Source organism: Dipodomys merriami, unplaced genomic scaffold (genome assembly GCF_024711535.1).
Source record: "Dipodomys merriami isolate MVZ:Mamm:240054 unplaced genomic scaffold, mDipMer1.0.p SCAF_722, whole genome shotgun sequence".
Taxonomy (NCBI): Eukaryota; Metazoa; Chordata; class Mammalia; order Rodentia; family Heteromyidae; genus Dipodomys; species Dipodomys merriami.
The window spans coordinates 110,386-130,937 of record NW_027206316.1 but is presented as its reverse complement, the minus strand read 5'-3'; the positions used below and the strand labels follow the sequence as shown (position 1 = coordinate 130,937).

Genomic DNA, 20,552 nt, shown 5'->3' with positions numbered 1-20,552 from the left:
GCATTCGGATCCTAACATCTCTCATCTTAGAACTTAGAAGAAAAGACAAAGCCTAAAAAGATGTCCAATGTCACTTGGCTACAAGTGCAGGTGGGATTTCCACCGTGTCCCCCCCAATACCTGGGCCTTGAAATATTCTGCATCATTTCTCTGATAAGAATGGATGGTCAGTCTATTTGTTAACATTTATTGTAAAGTTGGAAGGATTCTTAGGTTTTGTATTTGTTTTAAAAGCTATTCTATTACGATTTTTAGACTCTATTACTACTTTCAAGTAGTTATGCAAAAGAGTTTCAATTTAGCATATTGTAACACCCAAATCTGAGACCCCCCAAAGACACAGAGTAGTTAAGTCCATTGCAAAAGCAAAGAGCCTTTTATTAGCAAGCTTGAGCCCAGACCAACGCCAGCATGGATACAGCGAAAGGCGAGGACCCCGAGCTCAGTTCACACAGGATTTTTTATAATGGGGTACAAACAAGTAAAGGGGGTTTCCAGTTTGACAAATACAGGATTGGTTGACATTTACAAAACAAATAATGCTCTCTTCCCATTGGTGGCTCCTGGTCTGCCTGACCCCAAAGTTAACTATTGGGAACATCTGGTCCTTTCCCAACTTTCCAGCTGCCCTCTGATTGGCTAGTTCCAGCGGTGTTTATCTGGCAGGAGGGCAGGCAGGTGGACATGCTGGTGGTTCCAGTGACTGAGCACACGCAGGACAACCGGCTCTGTGTTGTTTCTGCCCTGCCGAAGGGGAGGAGCTGAGTGAAGCCCCGCAGTCGTCTCCGAGTGCGAGGCTGAATGGAAGCCTGTGCAGAGCTGCAGGCGCTGCTGGCGGCCCCGGCGGCTCCGGGGGCTGAGGTGGCCGGTGGCCGGCCTTCTCCCTGCGCCCTCGGTGCGTGCGCGCAGTCTGGGCGCGGGCTGTGGCCGTTCCCTCTGTGTGAGGTGGGGACGTGGGGAAGTCGGGCCCCGGCCTCGGCGCGGTGGGCGGCGGGCGGGGGCGCGAGCGCCGGCCGGGCGGGCGGGGCCGGCGGTTGGCGGGAGTTCCCGGCGGAGCGCGCGGTGCTCTGCGCGGGTGCAGACGCAGGCTGCGGCCGAGGAAGAGGAGGTGAGAGCCGCGGCGCCGCCCGACCCGCAGAGTGAGTGCGAGCAGAGCGGCAGGACCGGCGGGGAGCAGCGATCCGCCGGCCTCCCGGTGCGCTGAGCCCCGAGTTCGCAATTCACTGCACGTGGGGTCGTTAGGGCTCATGATGCCGGGAACCCCGCCTCCGCCTCCGCAGCCGCCGCCGCTGTCTGGAGACCCCGAGGCGCCGCGCGGGGTCGCTGACCTCGGGTCGGCGGGGAGGGGAGAAGGCTGCCGGGGCCGACGAGGAGGGGCCGGGGCCGGGGTTCGGCGTGGAGGGCTCCGGGGTGCGAGGGGCGGGGACCGGCGTGGGCCGGTCGGGATTGCGGGCTGGAGGCTCCAGGGGGAATGGAGGGACTGGAGCGGGGCAGGGTCTGGGGAGCGGCAGAGGGGGCCTGGTCCGGGGTGGGCGTGGACCCGGTGGGCGCACCCTGCAGGACGAGGCCGCCGCGCTAGCGTTCCCGGAGCTGGAGCAGAAGCGCGGCCTGGTGACCCTGGGGCGGCTTCGAGAGCTTCGAGGGACTCAGGTCCCAGGCCGAGCCCCTGGCAGGAGCGCGCTAGGAGGCGGGTGCACAAGGCTGGCTGACCACACAGGGGGCTCTGTCTCCAGGGCCTCCCCTCCCACTGATCCTGTCGCCCATGGAAGTTGGTCAGGAGGGTCAGGGGCCTTTGGTTTCAGGAGCAGCCCTGGCTTATTGCCAAAGGGCCTTCCTGCAGCAGGGCAGGTCCCCGCAGGGCCAGCCCAGGGCCCTGGACAGCTCCCCAGGCCTCAGCCTGCACAGGCCTCCCACCTCTGCTGGGGACGCTTGGATCTCACTGTCAGGGGTAGGATGTCCCAGAACCCTAGAGAGGGGGTTGTGGCCCAGAGGCAAAGGCTCCTGCCTGTGACTTGAGGTTAGGGACAGTGGGAAAATTTGAGCATTGAAAGAAGATAGCTAGAAAACAAGAGTAACTGAGTCTGCAATCTCTGGGAGCAATTTAGGGACCTGAGGGCCTGGTCCAGTTCTCTGCACCTGGAGATTGCAAAGGCTGCCAGAAGCTATTGAGGCCTTCTCTGCTCCAGGTTTGCATGGTTCCAAGGTTGTTTCAAGGATTTTTGTCCCATCATTTGTAGAACCGGGGAGCCTGCTAAGTTAGCAGGTGAGATCTTCAGCAGACATACAACACACTTAATTTTAACCCTCAGTAACCTCTGTCCTATGTATTGAAGTGTAGATTGAACAGATCGTGTGGCCTGCTGCTTTTCCCATTACACATGTCCTCAGTTTCTGGTGTGTTTGTTGTTAATTAGGTGAACTGGTAGTCTGTGAAAGAATAAGGATGAGGACTCCAGGTGGGGCTGGGGCTGGGGCTGGACTTGTGGGGAAAGGTAGGAACCAGACTCTTGGGTGGTGTCAGCCAGGGGTAGGCTCAGGCAGCAGTCTGGGGAAACTCAGGACCTGCTACTGGCTGCAGTGCTGGATGGCATGTGTCTAGTACAGCCATGCTGAGCACATCCCATTTTTCTTGTTCACTGAGTTCTCAGCCCAGGGCCTTTGCACATTCTGTATTTACACGTGAGTTGCTTTCTCTTATTTCCATTACTTTAGTCTGCTGAATTGTGGGTTTGCAAAGTTTCTCTGACCATTCCATCTAAAACAGCTACTAGAAGTCAGGTGTCTGTGGCTCATGCCTCCAATCCTAGCTACTTGAGAGGCCAAAATCCGAGGATCTCAGTTCAAAAGTATCCTGAGGAAGAAAGTCCTTGAGGTTCTTACCTCCAATTAGCCAGAAAAAAGCTGAAGTGGAAGTGTGTCTCATATGGTAGAACAGCAGCCTGGAGTAGCCTGAAGCTCAGCAACCACATTTGAGTGTCCCCAACCACCAAGCAGATGGCTTGTCTTAGCAGACATCCTGTTGAAATTGGAAAAGGTTGGGAATTGTTGAACCTGGCTGCCTTTTTTTTTTTTTTTTTTTTTGTAAAAATACCATATAGAGGGGTTAGAATTACATGGGCAAGGTAATGAGTACATTTCTTATCAAGCATTGTAGCCTCCTCCTTTGTTTCCCCTTTCCATCCCTTCCCATCCTCCCTGCCCCCCCCCCCAATCCTCCTCCTCCCCTACCAAAATTGTAAAGTTCATTTTCGACATGACGACTTGTACATCTCATTGTTGCAATGGGTCCACCTTGCAGAGCAGAAGGTGCTTGGGACAGCTGGGCACATTCAGTTTGGCTTCTGTCTACTAGGCTAGGGCTTGCAAGCTTAAGGAGTATGTGACGTGATAATACTAATTTGGTTGGTTCAGACTAGCATTGACTAACACATGTAGTAGGCCCAGCATAGGTATGCATGTCTCTAATTGTAACTATTCAGGAGAGATCTGAGATCTGAGGACAAAGGTTTGAGGCCAGCACAAGCAGGAGAATCCAAGAGAACCTTATCTCCAATTAAACATCAAAAAGCCTAAAGTGGAGGTGTGGCTCTCAAGGGTTAGAGCACCAACACAAGGGACAGGGCCTGGGGCTAATTAAAGCCCCAGTACTGGCACAATAAACAGAAAACCAAATGATAAAACCTGCAGTGGAGGTGAGCAGAGGAGAAATTGTTTCACAAAATATACACTGAGGTTTTTTAAAAAAAGTATTATTACCGGAAAGGTGATGTACAGAGGGGTCACAGTTACATAAGTCAGGTAACGAGTGCATTCCTTTTTGGACAATGTCATCCCTTCTCTTGCGTTCTCCCCACTTTTCCCTCTAGTCCCCACCCAATAAGTTGTAGAGTCCATTTTCAACATTGCCTATTGAATACTCCTGCTGTGTTTGTTCACTCTTTGTCCCTCCATTTTGGTGTTCCACCTTACCCTCCCAAAGACAGATAAATGAACAAGACAAGAGGAAAGGAAAATGAAAACAGCAACAAAGGAAAAAAAGATCATTTTTCCTGGAGTTCATTTTGATAAATATTATTTTATATGACCAGATGTACATAGTTGTTGAGCCTCTGTGACCCTCTCCTAAGAATATCCTCCTGGTGTTACTCTGTGCATTCACTCCATCTTATTGACCAATGTATGGCTTGATATGTGGTGTGAGTGTGTGTGTGTGTGTGTGTGTGTGTGTGTGTGTGTGTGTGTGTGTTTAATACCATGCTGGGATTTAAACTCAGAGCCTTGTGATATTGCTTGGAATTTGTCTGCTAATGCTGGCTCCAGACCTCGATTCTCAGCTCTCAGCCTCTTTAGCAGCTAGAATTTTAGGTAAGAGCAGCAATGTGTCTTTTCTTTTCTTTACTTTTTTGGCCAGTCTTCGGGCTTGACCTCAGGGCCTGCCCACTGTTACTGAGCTTCTTTTGTTGAAGGCAATTAATCTACCACTTGAGCCACAGCACCACTTCTGGCTCTTTCTGTTTATGTGTTAGTGAGGAATCAAACCCAGGGCTTCATGCATGCTTAGGAATCACTGTACCACAAAGCCTTATTCTAGGCCCCTGCTTTTTTAACTCTTTTTAAAAAAATAATCCAGGAACTTCTAGGAATTTATACTTTTTTTAAATCAACTTTGTAGTGACTCTGTGAGAATATTGACATAAGAAAGACATAGCTGTGTTCTGTAGACCACGTCCTGTTGGTTTAATCTGTAAAAGTCACTATTTCTAAAGGTTGAAGCAGCAGCAGTAACTGTCAGTCATTGGCTTAACTTTAAAAAATGCCTCTTTTGAGGCAAGTTTTTTCTTCTACACTGGAGTTTGAAGTCAGCACTTTGTGTTGCAAGGCAGGCATGCTACCATGTGACCCAGGCCCTTATTTCTTTATTTTCTGTAGTTATTTTTTGAGATAGCATCTCACTTTCATCCCTGTTGGCATGGACTGCTGGTCCTAGGCTGGCAGGTGCACATTGCTGCTCCCTGCTGAATTTTCTGTTGAGGTGGGATCTCAACAACTTTTTGGCTTGGGGCTGACCTGAACCCTTGATCATCCCGATTTTTCTGTCTGCTTATGGAACACAGCAGTGTGCTAGGCCCAAACATCACCCTCCTGGAGGCATCAGAGATCCAAGGACATGCTTTTCACTGTGGTGATACAGAATTACTTAGTTACTGCACTTAGAAGTATATCTGTGTGCTAGTTTAGAACTTTGGAAGTCTTTGGAAATTTACTCTGCCATGCCTTTCGTTTCCTATTTTATGCTGAGCAGTCACTATCTCTGTGATTTTAATTAGATTTGCAGAGACCCTATCAAATCTCTCTTGCTAGTAGCCACAGTGCTGCAATATATGATTCAGTTAGGCATTTCAGCCAGTCAGAACTTGAGACCCTTTATGTAGAGAAGCAAGCTAAGGGTTTCTAACTTCAGCACTGTCCAAAACAAGGATGTGAAAGTTCCAGTGTGGCCTCTGGACATTACCTGACCCCAGCCTTCCGGTATATCAGCATTGTGTTTGGGGAGGAAGCAAAGCTCAGGTGCAGCATGCACAGAGGTTGTTCTGCTCAGTCAGTTCTGAGCATAATTTAGGCTGAGCATAATTTAGCCAGCATGACCCACCTATCATAACCACAACTGAAGCCTACCAGGGTTCAGTTCTCATGATCTACAATTTAATTAACGGCCTGTGTCTTTGCAGTATATCTTCTGATGTTTTGCAAGAGTCAGTGCATGGATAATTTGAGCAGAGTTTTGTCACTGTCCTCAAGCTGTGGGAGGGAAGGCGGGTGACAGGTGAGTGGAGTAGGAGGAGATAGAAGTTCATGTGGGCACAGGAACTCTAGCTCACCAAATGGAATTAACCTCAGGCACAACCTGGCATAGTGGTGAGCGGAGGAATGAATCACATGTATAATAGAAGGAGATGCTGCTCAAGGTTTGTGAGGCCCCCTTTCTTCTCTTCATTCCCCTAACACTGGCCTCCAGAAATGGAGCGAGGTTAGTATTGGAACCACAATTTTAAGAATTGAGGCTACAGTTGGGGCTATTTTAGTTCTAAGAGTTAATAATGTAGCAACAAAACTTTTCCTCAGTTGAAAATGCTGGAAACTTGGTACTTGATGTGCTCCCGGGAGAACTGTATTTCTGCACAAAGAGCAGTATTTGGCAGGATGGTGGGTCCGTAAGCACAGCACATGGGTTGGAGACCCAGTGTGGACTTGATTCTTCCTCTGGGAAGGAACCCTTTACCCTCATGCAATTTGGAAGCCACAGGAGAGTCTGTACATAATGTCCTTATACCTATGGCTTGGAGGGGTGAAATGTCCCAGGGGTATTTGGAGAGCAGATCTGAGCCTAAAGCCAATTCTTTTGATTCTTTTTTCTGCTACCCTTTTTCTTCCTCTACATCCTTGATGTCTGCATGCACTGGTTGATTGCTGGTCTTGTTGGTTTTCCAGGACTTGCCAGCATCAGAGACTAGGATGCTTGAGTCAGACTTTTCCTGCATTAGTTTCTGGGGAGGATCATCATCATGCATGCTGATACAAATGCTCACCTGTGGTTGATAGCATCTGTAACCCCAGCTACTCAAAGGCTGCAGCTGGAGGATTATGAGGATGAAATTGGTCTGGTTCAGCTGAGGGAGTTGCTCAAGTTGCATGCCACCTTGGCTTCAGTCCCCAGAATCATAAAAAAACCCCAAAACCTCAAACAACAGAAATGAACGCTGTTGTTTGTGAGGGATGTGCCCTGGGTTGCCATGGAAACTAAGGCTACCTGCTGCCACTGAGGCAGACCTCTGCAGAGCTGATTCCTCTTTGGATGTGCCATTCTTCAGATGATCTTGGTTTTCACTTTCCTCTGGGGACAGTGTGCCCATCAACCTAGCCCAGGATAGATGTACTCTGGCATGTGAGCCAGAGTGCAATTTAATTAATCAAAAGGAGAAATATTTGCCATGAAGAACGAATGTGCGTTTTTTTTCTTCTTCTTCTTCTTTTCTGTGTGTGTGCCAGTACTGGGGCTTGAACTCAGGGCTAAGTTCTCTCTTAGCTTTTTCACTGGTACTCCACCAGTTGAATCACACCTCCACTTTGGGCTTTTTGGTGGTTAATTGCAGATAAAGAGTCTGATGCAATTATCCTGCCCATGTAATTGTAGCCCCTCTGTACAGTATGTTCTCAAATAAAATAAAATAATATTAAAAAAAAAAAGAGTCTGATGCACTTTCCTGTCCAGGCTGGCTTGGAACAGGGATCCTCAGATCTATTTCCTGAGTAGTTAGGATTACAGGCCACAAGTCATGCTGAAGACAGGAGCATAGGCCCCATGATGCCTCTGGTGTTTCCACCATAGATGAATACAAAGTCTGTTAGGAGGATGGCTTCCCCATGGGGGAGGCTCAGGTCTCTGGTAGCCTTCTTTCTCTACTTGCAGAACTGCCCTTGAAATCGCCCCTCTATTTCACAAAGTCTGGGTCTCAGTGCTATTGACATTTCAAGCTTTTTAACCAAAAAGTTCCCCTCCCCTCTTCCTGGGGTTGGCTTGCCCATTGTTTTGGGATGACCAAAAATGTGTCTACACTTTCCAGATTGTCTTCTTGGGGAGCAGCCTATTCCCTTTCCTGCCCCTGCCTAGCTGAGAACCCCTGCTTTGTTCTCCCTAAGAAGTGAGAGCAGTTGTGTGATATCAGAGCATCTAGACTTTCTGCAGCAGGTGGAAGCTGCGTTTTCATTCTTTGAGTCTAGAAGTAGGACTCCCACGTGAAGGATTCCCACTTGACGGTTTGTCCTTTGTGTTCCCTTAATTTCCCTTGGGTTCTTTGCCCTTTGTGTTGCTTTATTTTCCTAAGGTTCTCCACATTTTCTCCCCATTTGATCGTATCTTGGCTCTTTCCAGGACGCTCTGCTTTATCCTGATGCTTGAGTGGTTGAGCTGCTCCCACTTCTTTGAAACCGAGCAGCACGCACAGCCAACCCCAAAGTTGAGTCTTTGAGTTCACTCTGGAAGCAGAGCAAATCTGGGCCCTTTGGTCTCCTGCCTCTCCCAGGGCCTTTTGCTCTCTCAGGGTTGGGGGTGCTGCTGTGGCTGAGGGTGTGTATGTGCTAATTATCCATCCTGTAGCTCAGAGACAGCCCTGGGGGCCACCTCTGTTTTAATTATGCATCCTGAAACTGGAGACAGACATGAACCCAAAGCCCACCCATCCCCCTACCCCCACGAGCCCTTCTTTGTCGGGGCCACAGTAATGCTTTGATATTCTGGAACTTTCAAGTGGTCACTGGAAACCCTGACTGGATGTCTTTTGATCTCCTCCTCTTATAAAATCACCAATATTCTATCTTGATAACCTTAGCTACTTCCAGTATCCCCTTCTTCCAGCAACCCCACTTCTAAATACAATAGGCAAGTTAAGCACCTTCCTCCAGGTGCACAGCTGCTGTGGGGAAAGGTGCTTTGTGTGTGTGTGTGTGTGTGTCCTTTAGGAAAGGTTTCCCAGATGACATTATTATTATATTTTTTGTGGATTCAAAGGCACTCTACCACTTTGAACCACAGCACTACTTCTGCTTTTCTCGTGGTTCATTGGAGATAAAGAGTCACATAGACTTTCATGCCTGAGCTGGCTTTGAATCATGATCCTCAGCTCTCAGCCTCCTGAGGAGCTAGAATTTAGAGGTATGAAGCACTAGTCCAGGTTAATCATTCTTCACTTGTTGGAGAAGCAGCCAAGTAAGCACATTGCTACTTGTTTATATTAACAGCTTTACAATGAGATTAACATTGAGGGACTCCAGTCTTGGATCCCAGCCAATTGTAATTTTATTGCTAGTGTAAATTTTACTATGTGTTTGTGTAGCAGGTTGTTCTATGCATGAGACATTCAGGAAATGTTTACTGAATGAAAAGTATCCTAAAGGTTTGTGAGAGACGGTTGAGCTGTGAGAGATCCTTTGGCTTGAGTGCTGTGTGATGGCTTGTGATCTAGTTCTCGGTCACTGTTGTGTGACAGATGGTCTCAGAAGCTTAGCTTTGCCCTCCCTGGGGTATGCTGTGGGAATGATGGAAGGAAAGAGAGGTTGAGACTTAATATCCATTTACAGGTTTCAAAAGCCTCTAATGTAAGATTCTAGGTGGTTTTCTTCATTTTCCCAATTTGAATATCATGGTAACTCTATTTTTTATGACCTCAATTCTGCTTCAGAATTACATGATGTTTTCTTCCTGGGTATAGAATGCAGAAATGATATAGCAAGGTGAAAATTCAAAGGAATACTAAATGATACAGGGCAATTTCTGGAGCTTACTCTTGAATGTAAGGAAAGGTATGTTTGGGGACGGGGGGTTTTGTTGACAAAGAGATGTCATCAGCACACTAACATCATTTCATTTTTTAAAAAAATTATTACATTTTATTTTATTTTGTTGGTTATGGGGCTTGAACTCAGCGTCTGGGTACTTTCCCTGAGCTCTTTTGCTCAAGGCTAGCACTCTACCACTTTGAGCCACAGTACCACTTCTGGTTTTCTGGTGGTTAATTGGAGATAAGAGTGTCACGAGATTTCTTGCCCTGACTAGCTTTGAACTGCAGTCCTCAGATCTCAACCTCCTGAGTAGCAAGGATTGCACCAGTACCTGGCCAACATCACTTTAATTGATTTTCTCAAGTGAGTTTTTTCTTTTTCTTCTAAATTTTCCTACAGTCTACCATTCCATCCAGGGTTATAGGCTATGCTTATTGTCATGACTCTCTGGTCTCCAGTCATTGGGAACAACCCCTTAGTCTTCCTTTACCGTTAGTGACATCTTTGTGGAATATATGACAACTATATTCCCCCCATTAGTTTTGGGCTTTGCATTTTGGGCAGAAATACCAGAGAGGTGATTGATGTCTTGTCCTTCGCAGTGCATCCTATCAGGAGGCCTGTGATGCTCCCTCCTCTCCTTTTCGGTGATTATTCTAGCTTCACAGATGAGAATATTGAATTAGAAAAGGCAGAATTTGTTCTGGAGTGACAGGCTAGGCCATAACCCCAGGAACTGGCTTTAGACTCATGTTAGAAGCAGTTGGCTAAATTGCAGGCCACCAGGAAACACCCTCATTGAGATTGAGGAGCTCAGACTCCCAGTGCCCTGCAATGGCTCAAGTATGGCAGTGTGGGTGGCAGGTGCTATTTCATACTGGAGGGAGACCTGGGCACAGCAACTGGAAGCACAATCCATGTCTTCCACGTGCACCCACGTGGTCAACCAATGGTTGTTCCTCGGGTAGTCTGCTACTGTTTGGTCAGGAGCAGGAAATTGATCTCTCTCCGTCCCACTGTTTTGCTTCTTTTTAACCTGGGTAGGTAGATGCTGTTTCAGGAAGAGCCGTTTTTAGAGGGTAAATTCGACACTGCTGTGCTGTGTTCTGTGGGATCGTGTGTGTCCCACCGTTGATTCCAGATTGCATGTTGTGTGTGCACAAGAATCACTTGGAGCTGGGTGCTGGTGGTTCATGCCTGTAATCCTAGCTACTCAGGAGGCTGAGATCTGAGGATCACAGTTCAAAGCAAGCCCGGGCAGAAAACTCGTGAGACCCTTATCTCCAATAAATCACTAGAAAACCGCAAGTGGTGCTGTGGCTCAAGCTGTAGAGTGCTCGCCTTGAGCTGAAGAGCGAAGGGACAGCGCCCAAGCCCAGAGTTCAAGTTCCACAACCAAAAAGAATCATTTGGGGTCTACATCGAGTGTCCAGTCTTCCTTCTGCAGGGGTCTTCCCTCTGGCAGCCTGGGGTTGGGTAGTTTGGGATGGCTTAATGCCATTTGTAATAAGCACCAGAAGGATGTGATGCAGGGTTTCTGATAGCTTGAGAAATGGTTGTAGACATTTAGTTGTTTACAGAACATGGACAGTCTCCCCATGGTGTTATTGAGTTAGTGAGAGAAGATTTTTCATTGGTGATTATCAGCTCCCTCAGCCTGTTGTGTTCCAAGGAGACTTCTGATCAGCCCACAGTGGACTCACATGTAACTTCCCATCTTTGTAAGTTTGAAGATGACAGTTGTGTGTTTGCTGTCAGGAGGAAAAGTCCCTTGGAGTTTTTAACCAATAGACTTTGCGGTACACTGTCAAAGTCTGTGCAAGGAGCTGTGTCAGCCATATTAGCTAGCTTCTTCGTGGCCTCTGCTCTGGCTGATGTTGGCTTTCCACCTCAAGAGGCCACATGAGGCTAATAAGATGGGTGCTTCTCTGGATACACAGAAGGTAGAAGCCTCATGCACCCTTGCATTTCTCAGTCCAGGGCCCAGAACTCTGTGCAGGGAGGTGAACCACAACTAAAAGTCAGTTGAGACTCAACAGCATAGTATGGGCTATAGCGATGATGATGAATCTTCATGTTTGTTCTTCTAGTCACTATAACCAGGTACTTGAGGTTGGATAATTGAAAGCAGCAGACATCCAGGCTTCCCCGTGCCTCTTCAGGAAGACTCTACTCTGTGCCTACTCACCTTCTAAATTTAGGAGCCCAGAGGTCCATCCCACAGCTATGGAGGTTAGTTTCCACCCCCACGTGACCATGGTGACATCTTCCTAGATTTTCTCTGCCCCTCTGCTTCTCTATGCAGTCAGGTGTCCTGTGATCCCACCCTTGCTTCATAATATCTGCTGATGCTCTACTTGGTCAGGGTGGAGGGACACAGAAAGAACTTACAAAATCAAGTGTTAAGTTTCCTCAAGGAGAGAACTTTGAAAGACAGGGAACGGTACCCATAGAAGCAGGACATGATGAACACTACTCCAGTGCAAATGGAGAGCACGTGCACCTGGATAGAGCCAATTAGAAATCTCAAAAGTGAAAACCTCCATGGAACAATAGCAATTATTTAACGATACCTAACCATTTTTAACAATGTGTAACAATTATATAATAATTTAACTCTATAACAATTATTTAAAATCCATAAGGTACTTCATGATGAGCTTGATTTAGCCAAAGAGAGAATTGGAATTGTGGACTCTGTGAGTAAGAAATTGACCCAGAACACCACTGAGAGATAAAGGAATAAAAACTATGAAAGCCAAACTGGGCTGAAAAGGAAAAGTTGAGAAGTCCCGACCTGCTTTTCATTGGAAGTTCCACTAATGAAGAAGTGAATCCATGAAAGCAAGGCAGTATTTAAATAGGCAATATTTAAATGTTTAAATAGAATGGGGGGTGCTGAGGAGAATTTCAAGATTTCCGTATGGTCAGGCACGTTGATGCTGGCAGCATCCACCAAAATATGGCAAGCTCACTCACAGTGGGGATCAGGAAAATGGACTGGGTGTTTATACAGTCAGAGCTCCTTTCAAAAGCTTGTTACATTTTAGCCCACTTGCCAGTTTGTCTAGGTAACTGGTGTGTCAGCTTTCAGTGTAGTCTCCAGTCCTTTGAGAAAACGTATCCAACTGTTACTTCCCATCCAAAAGCCTGTGATGAGCTGGATGCGTGGCTCAGCAGGCTTCACCCTTGCTAAGTTCAGAACTCAGTACTGCAAGTTCAAATCTCAGTGTCAATAAATGAGTGAATGAAAGAATGAGGCACTTTGGCTGTGTGCTGCTTCTAGCTTGCTTTTTTGGCCACACATTTCTTTCTTTATTTATTTATTTATTTTTTGTCTGTCATGGGGCTTGAATTCTGGCCCTGGCTGTTGTCCTTGTGCTCTTTAGCTCAGGATGAGTGCTGTACCACTTGACCATAGTGACATTTCTGGTTCTCTAGTGGTTTATTGGAGACGAGTCTCATGGACTTTCCTGCTGAGTAGCTAGGATTACAGGCATGAGCCACTGTCAGCTACTCATTTCTCTGACATTGTTAGGTCCCCTGTATCCCATTCAGTTAAGCCTTTGTGTTTGCTGCTCTTATAGAAATACTCCACACAGTCCAATTACCATCTGCTTTCCTCGCTAGCCACAGGCAGAATAAGAAGGAAAGTTTAGAACCTGACCTCAGATTTAAGCAGCAAACTGGAAATAGACAGAACAGGGAGGATGAGGAAGACATAATGTTCATTCCAGGTTGAAGTTCTGGCAAAGTAGAAAATGAACACAAGTTGAGAAGTCAGAGTTCAGAGCGTGACTTGAGATGGAGTTTACATGTGGCTATATTCTCCCCTTGAAGTGCCCTGGGCCCAAAGGGACCACAAAGGAGTGGCATTGGTGGGGGGAGGGTGGGGGAATTTTGGTTTTTGAAGTAAAACAAGCAGGAGAGGAGGGAAGACCTTTGACTTCCAGAGTAGATGGTGTGAGAAGTTTAATGTTCACTTAGGAGTTCATCATGATTTATTCAACTCACGGTAAGAAAAAGTCATCTACGATTACCATAGTCATGCCCATTGAACTTTAGATATTGTTTGTGAGGAGCTTAGCAAGCCTGGATCAGTGGCTACTGCTGGAATCTCAGCTACCCTGATGTAGAGGTAGCAGGAACACAGTTGCCCAGGCCCAGGCCACAAGTTCTCAACAAAGAAGCCCAGACTTGTTGTTGTATACTTGTGATCTCAGCAACTTGGGAAATCAGACATAGTAGGATTGTGATCTGAGGCCATCCCCAGACAAAAATGTGAGATCTGAAAAATAATTGAAATGAAAAATAGATGATTGGTATTGGACTGTGGTTTAAGTGGTAAAGTGCCTGCCTAGCAAGTACAAAGGTATGAGTTCAAACTGGAGAACTGTAAAAACAAACCTCTGTACTTACCTTTGTGCTGGAGTCTGGAGTAACAGCGTCCTTCCTCTCAGATGGGACCTCTGGGCATCTGGGCTTTTTGCTTCTGGCTGCAACTACTCTAAACTTAGATGGAGTTCAAGAGCCAGGACTGTAGAATTACATGAGTATCGTTCAGAGTCTTTGTTATCTATGCAATGAGTCATGGAACACATCAGGAAACACCTCAGGAGCCTCCTACAATCTTCTCAGTAGTACAGCACACACAGCACTGAGAGCGTTCAGGGGATATGGTGTATTTTACTCAAAAACTGTAACTACCGGCATTAATATTTTTTTTCAGAAGGCTCAGCTGAGTGGTGATAGGTAATGCAAAGTGTGATTGAGCCAAAAGTGTAGCTGTAGCTCAAGTGGTAAATTTCTGGCCTTGAGCAAAATGAAGCTTAAGAACAGCAGCTAGGTCCTGAGTTCAAGTCCCAAGACACACACACACACACACACACACACACACACACACACACACACACACACACTTTGTCTTTCTCTTTCTGTCTGTCTCTGACTGTCAGTCAGTCTGTCTTTCCGTCAGTCTGTCTTTCTGTCTGTCTGTCTGTCTGTCTGTCTGTCTGTCTGTCTGTCTGTCTGTCTGTCTCTCTCTCTCTCTCTCTCTCTCACACACACACACACACACACACTTTGTCTCTCTTTCTCTTTCTGTCTGTCTCTTACTGTCAGTCAGTCTGTCTTTCCATCAGTCTGTCTTTCTGTCTGTCTGACTGTCTGTCTCTCTGTCTCTGTCTCTCTCTCTCTCACACACACACACATCAACACAGAGTGATTGAAGCTGGGGGAGTTTGAGGAAGGTGAGGTTGTGCCATTGTTAGGATAGGTCCTTTCCTACAAAGCCTGCCTGGTTTTTCTTCAGGGCTGGGGCTCTGGCTCAGCTTGCCTTGCCAGTGTCTCATTGAATGGACATTTGTTTGAAGTCTCTGTCCCTTCACACCCTACAGGTGGCTGGCTCAGCATATCTGTTAGCCATCAAGGAGCTGAATTTAGTGCCTCCACTTACAAACCTAGACCCCCTAGGTAGTGAAAAGAGATGAGTGCTAGAGAGGAACGATGAATGAGAAATAAAACGTTATTGTGATTATTGTGTGTTGTTATACTGGGGTTTGAAACCAAGGCTTCATCCTTTTTAAGCAGGCTCTCTACCACAGGAGTCATGCTGCCAGCCCTTTTACTCTGGTGGATTTTGAGATAAGACCTTATGACTTCTTGAGCTGGTCTCTGGACTGTGAACCTGGTATTTATACTTTCTTCCCTAGCTGAGATGACAAGTGTGTATCACTATACACAGCATTTTGTTTTCTTTGGAGATGGCGTCTTTGTAACTTTTTACATAAGCTGCTCTGGAAATCCAGTCCTCCCAGTATCCAGAATTACAAGTATATAGCACTGTACCCAGCTTGAACTCACTTCCTTATTTTATCTTTTTTTTTAGGGGGGGTGTCCAGTCATGGGGCCTGAACTCTGGGCCTGGGCACTGTCCCTCAGCTCTTCAGCTCAAGGCAAGCACTCTACCACTTGAGCCACAGCGCCACTTCTGGCTTTTTTCTTTTAGCTTATGTGAATCTGAGGAATCGAACCCAGGGCCTCATGCATGCAAGGCAAGTGCTCTACCACTGAGCCACCTTCCCAGCCCCTCCTTTTTTTCTTATTATCTTTAAGTATTGAACTCACTTCTTAATATGCCGTATTCCACTAGTTCTTCTCAGTATTCTTTTCACTGCTGTCTTACATCCAGTGTCAGCTTCTAGGTAGTTGACAGCCTTCCTAACCCTGGGTGGAAGTTGAAATTGCCTTCAAAACTTAGCTAAATTCCTCCTGTCTCTTCACCTCTTCTGTAAACAGAGGTGGTGGATGGCCTGTCCGAGCAGACAGCTATTCCTGGGAACCCTGCTTTATCCTTCTTATTTCATCCCATGTCTGTAAACATAGCCAACCTTCCATGTAGGAATTTACGAAGAGAAATACATTGCTTGGCATGGATGAAGGGAAGCAGACCTAGGACCAGGACTGAATCTGTGTGAACCCTGAATTACAATGTCATGGAGTGAGACAGTACAGAGTTACCTGCAAATACTTTCTAGAGAAGACTGAGATTAAAGAAGATTAAGAAAGAGGGAGATAGAAAAAGGAAAACTGGTGCTGCTATCAGAGAAAGTGCAATTTTAGGGAAAATGATTCCTTGTCACCATAGCAGTATTGCAGTGGAATAAATAAAATAGGGATGAAGAGGGAGCTAACTAAATATTGTTGATACAAACAGTGCTTTAATTTTGAATGCATGTCTTCTACTATTGCAGTGTCTCTTCCAAATGAAGAGAAATACACTCTCTATAGACTAGTAGTATGTTAGAATGTCAAAGAGTATGTGTGGTTCGTGCTTCTCATCTTAGCTACTCAGGAGGGTGAAATTTGTAGGATCATAGTTCAAAGCAAGCTTGGGCAGAAAAGTCCATAAGACTTTTTAATCCTCCAAATAACCAGCAAAATGTTGGGCTGGAGGCATGGCTCAATAGGTAGATAGAATGCCAGCTGGGCATGCAAGCTGAGCAAGTACAAGGCCTTGAGTTTGGATTCCAGTACTGCCAAAAGAAAACAGCATGGAGACTTTCTATCTGCTTTTTATCTTCAGCCTACCCATTCAGTTATGTCTCATAACTCATAATCAGTTATACCTCTGCCCCTCTTCACAGTCCAGTGGTTTTATGACACAAAGATTGAATTTATCTTGGTGCAAATTTCCTGTTTAATTAGCTTCATGAAGCTTGAAACAAGTCTTTTTTCATAAATCATTTTTTGAACCAAATCAGCATTCTTCCAGGGGGTAAAAAAAGTGGCCTGTCCTTTCATCTTTCACTTTCCAAAATTAATTTGATAACCAGGTTTTCCAGCCTTGGAGGGTGGTTGTGAGCCTCTCCTGTCATTTCTGATGATTACTGGAGTCTTCAGTTGGTGATTTACCTCACAGCTGGTGTCAACACCCTTGCTTTCCAAACATCCAGCTAACTTTGCCTCAGGAAAGCATGGTTTAGGAATCATCCTGCAAACTAAAGAAACTGCTCTTAAGAAAACCCCTCTCTAAACAGCAGATCCTTCTGTACCAGCTCATTGTGTCTCAGAGAGTGTCACTGGCTCATCAGAGGAGAATAAAACTATAATAAAGTGGTGTCATTCATGGGATGTCCTGCGGACTGTCTAAGGGTGGACGGATTACTGAACCTCAACGTTTCTCCAAGCTGTGGTCCATCTGAGTATCCTTTCTCAGTGTTTTGGGAGCTGTGTTTCTTTTCTTCCCGGGCCAACATTACTCAGAACTGCCGTGCAGAATATGTTTAATGAATTTCAATCTATAAAAGCAAAGGGAAACCCAAGTGCTTTGCTGTGCTCTATTGCCTCAATGTGACAGAATAAAGCATCTGCCAGATTCTTTCAAAGCACAAGAGAAAAGCTTTTTGGTAATAGTCTAGGACCTAAATCTTTCAAACCTGTGGTTACAATGGAAATGGTGCAAGAGGATGTGGATGGGAGAAAGGACAGATGAGAGAATGGGGAATGGGGGTGAGACTGTCCTGGTCTGTGCTGGTCCCAAGGCCAGCTGCCTGCCTGAGCCTCAGGAACAATCAGAGACTAGATAAAAAGGGAGAGAAGCTAAAAATCTGAGAACAGATGTGTTCTTAACCTATGTTTATTAGCTACTTGCCTGAGTAATGACAGAGTATCTCGGAGGCTGCTCTGCCTTTAAGTTGGTAGAATCGAGTTATCAAACAGATGAAATTGACTTTAGGAATAAAGACATGATGAATGAAGGACAAAAGGTAGCATTTAAAGGCCAGTCACTTTAAGGAAGAAGGAGGAAATAGACACTTCTTCATTTTTTCCCCTTTCCTTTAGCAGCACTGAGGTTTGAACTCAGGACCTCCTGCTTGCTAGGCAAGCCCCACCCCAACCATTTCTTTCATTGGCTGTTTTTTGACGTTTCATTTTGACATGTCCTTAATGCACACCGTGCTCCTGGGTCAGACTCATCCCTTCTATCGCTCCCCTTCATCCTCTCTCCTCCTTCCTAAATCAGTCTCACCATGCTTTATTGCTTATTTTCATACACATCGACATAAAACATGGTGAACCCCTTGGCTACCTTTCACCCTCTCCATTCTCCCACCCCTTTGCACTGGCTCCTACACCACAGACAGGACATGTTCCACCTTCCTAATGTTTTTGTTAAAGTTCATGGTACTTGTTCTCAGGAACTTTATTATGGCCCTTCACGCATGCATCTATGGTACTTTAATCAGATTGATCACATATTTAGGTACAGGATTTGGTATGTGTTTACTTATATGTTTATCTTCTAATTCTAGCAACCAAGTATAAGAGTGAATTTGTGTGTGCTGGTTATTTCTGAGCTAGGGTCTCACTTCGTGCCCAGGCATGTGCCTGGACTGTCATCTGCCTGTTTTCTTTAAGTTTCCACTTGTTGTTTACACATGTGTACCACTTTACCCAAATCTCAGTGGCAAAGGTAAGCTGAAAACTTTCCTGCCTAGATCGGTCCTGGCCAATGTTAGCCCTCCAAGTAGTTAGAATTATGGGCATGGACCACCTTCCTTGGCCATTGATTTCCTTATCCCGGACATTTTTTAAGGGACCAGTGAAGTGTCCAGACAGAGAATGTAAGAAGTAAGTGGTCTCTTCGGAGGTGCCATTATATAACATCTTACTACATATCAGGTCTAGTCTAAGAAGCTTACATCATTTGTGACCCTCTTTTTTTTGTGGCATTGTGTTTACCCTTAGGGACAGAAGAGAAAACAGGAGTATTGAGAAGGGAAGTAATAGGTCTAATGTTACAAAGTGAGGGACTTAAAAGCTGGGGTTTAATCTCAGGAAACTTTTCACAACTTTTTATTTTGGCAGTTTGGAGTTCGAGCCTAGGACTTGATGCTTGCTAGGCAGGTGCTTTCCCACCAAGCTACATCTTGAGCCCTTTTTGGTTTGTTGTTATTATTGATTTATTATTGTTATTATTATAATACTGTAACAGTATTATATTATTTATAACATAATATTACATGTTATATTTATAAATGTTATAACTCATGTAGTACCGTAATAAAATACTGGGTCTTAAACTCAGAGTCTAGAACTTTTGCTTGACTTTTCACTCAAAGCTGGTGCACTACCATTTGAGCCACAGCTCCACTTGTGGCTTTTTGCTAATTAATTGGAGATACAAGTGTTTTAGATTTGTCTTCCTGAGCCATGATTCTTGGATCTCAGCCTCCTGAGTAACTTGGATTATAGGTATGAGCCACCTCTGCCCTTCATGCTTAGGCTAGATGGGCCCAGAGGCTATTTTTCTAAAGTCAGTCAAAAGAAAAGTAAGTGTCATGTCACCTTAAATGGCTTTGTGGTATCTGTTTGCTTCCTAGCATCCCTAGAACATTCCATCTGTGTGGTTAGACACACTGGCAAGGCCTAACCCAGACTTTCTTCCTGGGTCTGCCACACTGGGCAGTGGTGAGATCCATGGGTGGTTGTCACTGCAGAGAATTGAGCCTGCAATGTGCAGTTGCTAACAGGTGTGTGGTCTACCAGTGAGCTGCTGCCAGCTTCAGCACATAGGAATGAAGTTAGAAATGTGTGGGCAGCTATGGCCTGGAGAGCCCTGAGGTGCTTCTTGGGGCTGGGTGAAGCCTTGGATGTGGTGTCAAGGCCAACAGGCAGGAGTAGGTGGTTCAGCTGCCAGGAGCTGCCAGGCCTGTCATGGTGAGATGAGGTGTCGTGGGGGGCGGGGTTCTGATGAAGGACAGCAGCTGGACAATTCTCCTGGGAAGGAACCTCCTGCCAGGCTGGCCTGTCCACCTCCTCCATAAAAAGCCAGGTATCCCCAGGGGTCTCTCTGTGCCTGAGTTGGGAGTGGTCATGATGTTTAAGAGATAGAAGGTAGACAAAAAGAGAACATGGCTTATAGCAAGGAAGAAACACAGAGGTTAGAATTGGCTTAGGTGGGCGCTGGTAGCTCACACTGTAATCCTAGCTACTCAGGAGGTTGAGATCTGAGGATTGATTTCAAAGCCAGCTGGTTAGGAAAGTCTTTGAGACGCTAATTAACCCCCAGAAAATGGGAAGTGGAGCTGTGGCTCTAAGTGGTAGAGTGGTAGCCTTGAGCAAAAAAGAGCTCAGAGACAGCTCCCAGGCCCCAAGTTCAAGCCCCATAACTGACCCCCAAATAATAATAATATAAAAAAGAAAGCAACTGGATGTGCATGGGATCAGAATTTATGATGTCAATTCTCAAATTTAGGACAATTTTTGTGAAAGTTGAGAGAGGGAGAGAGAAGCAGAAGGAGGAAGAAGAGGAGAAAGAGGAGGAAGAGGTGTAAGAGAAGACTAACATTCACTTCTAAGGAAGAGGGAGTCATGCCAGCTAATGGCTTATAAACTAAAGATGTAGTTTAGAAACAAACTGCCAAAAAAAAAAAAAAACCCTAAATGTGGCCATTTTCAGAAACCTCTTTATTTTATGAAAAGTAAGCAAAAATCTTTTTGTTTAGGAAATGTGGTGTCTGGACTTACTGTATTCTGTGAGTTAAATCAAGAACCGTTGGGGAATAGAGCTGAGAAAGAAAGTAAGTTCTTTAAAAGAAAGCTAAATCCTTGAAAATGATGGTTCTTACATGGTGCACTGCTGATAGATTCACATAAAAATGTTTGCTTTAACAAAGAAAGTTTTCTAGGCAGGAACTGATATCTCGTGCCTA

At 45.7% G+C, this 20,552-nt stretch overlaps 1 protein-coding gene across 2 annotated transcripts in view; it reads left to right on the top strand.

Annotated features, from left to right (window-relative positions):
• The first annotated feature begins 447 nt into the window (after window positions 1-447).
• The window catches only part of LOC138818256 (uncharacterized), a 43,516-nt gene continuing 23,411 nt past the window's right edge, over window positions 448-20,552 (top strand). Inside the window, exon 1 of one of the 2 annotated variants that reach the window (XM_070009267.1) lies at window positions 448-895. In XM_070009267.1, coding sequence (XP_069865368.1) covers window positions 802-895 — 94 coding nt within the window. In that variant the 5' untranslated portion in view covers window positions 448-801. Of the gene's footprint in view, window positions 1,109-20,552 lie in introns of both variants that reach the window. The other variant, XM_070009266.1, reaches the window with a different exon arrangement.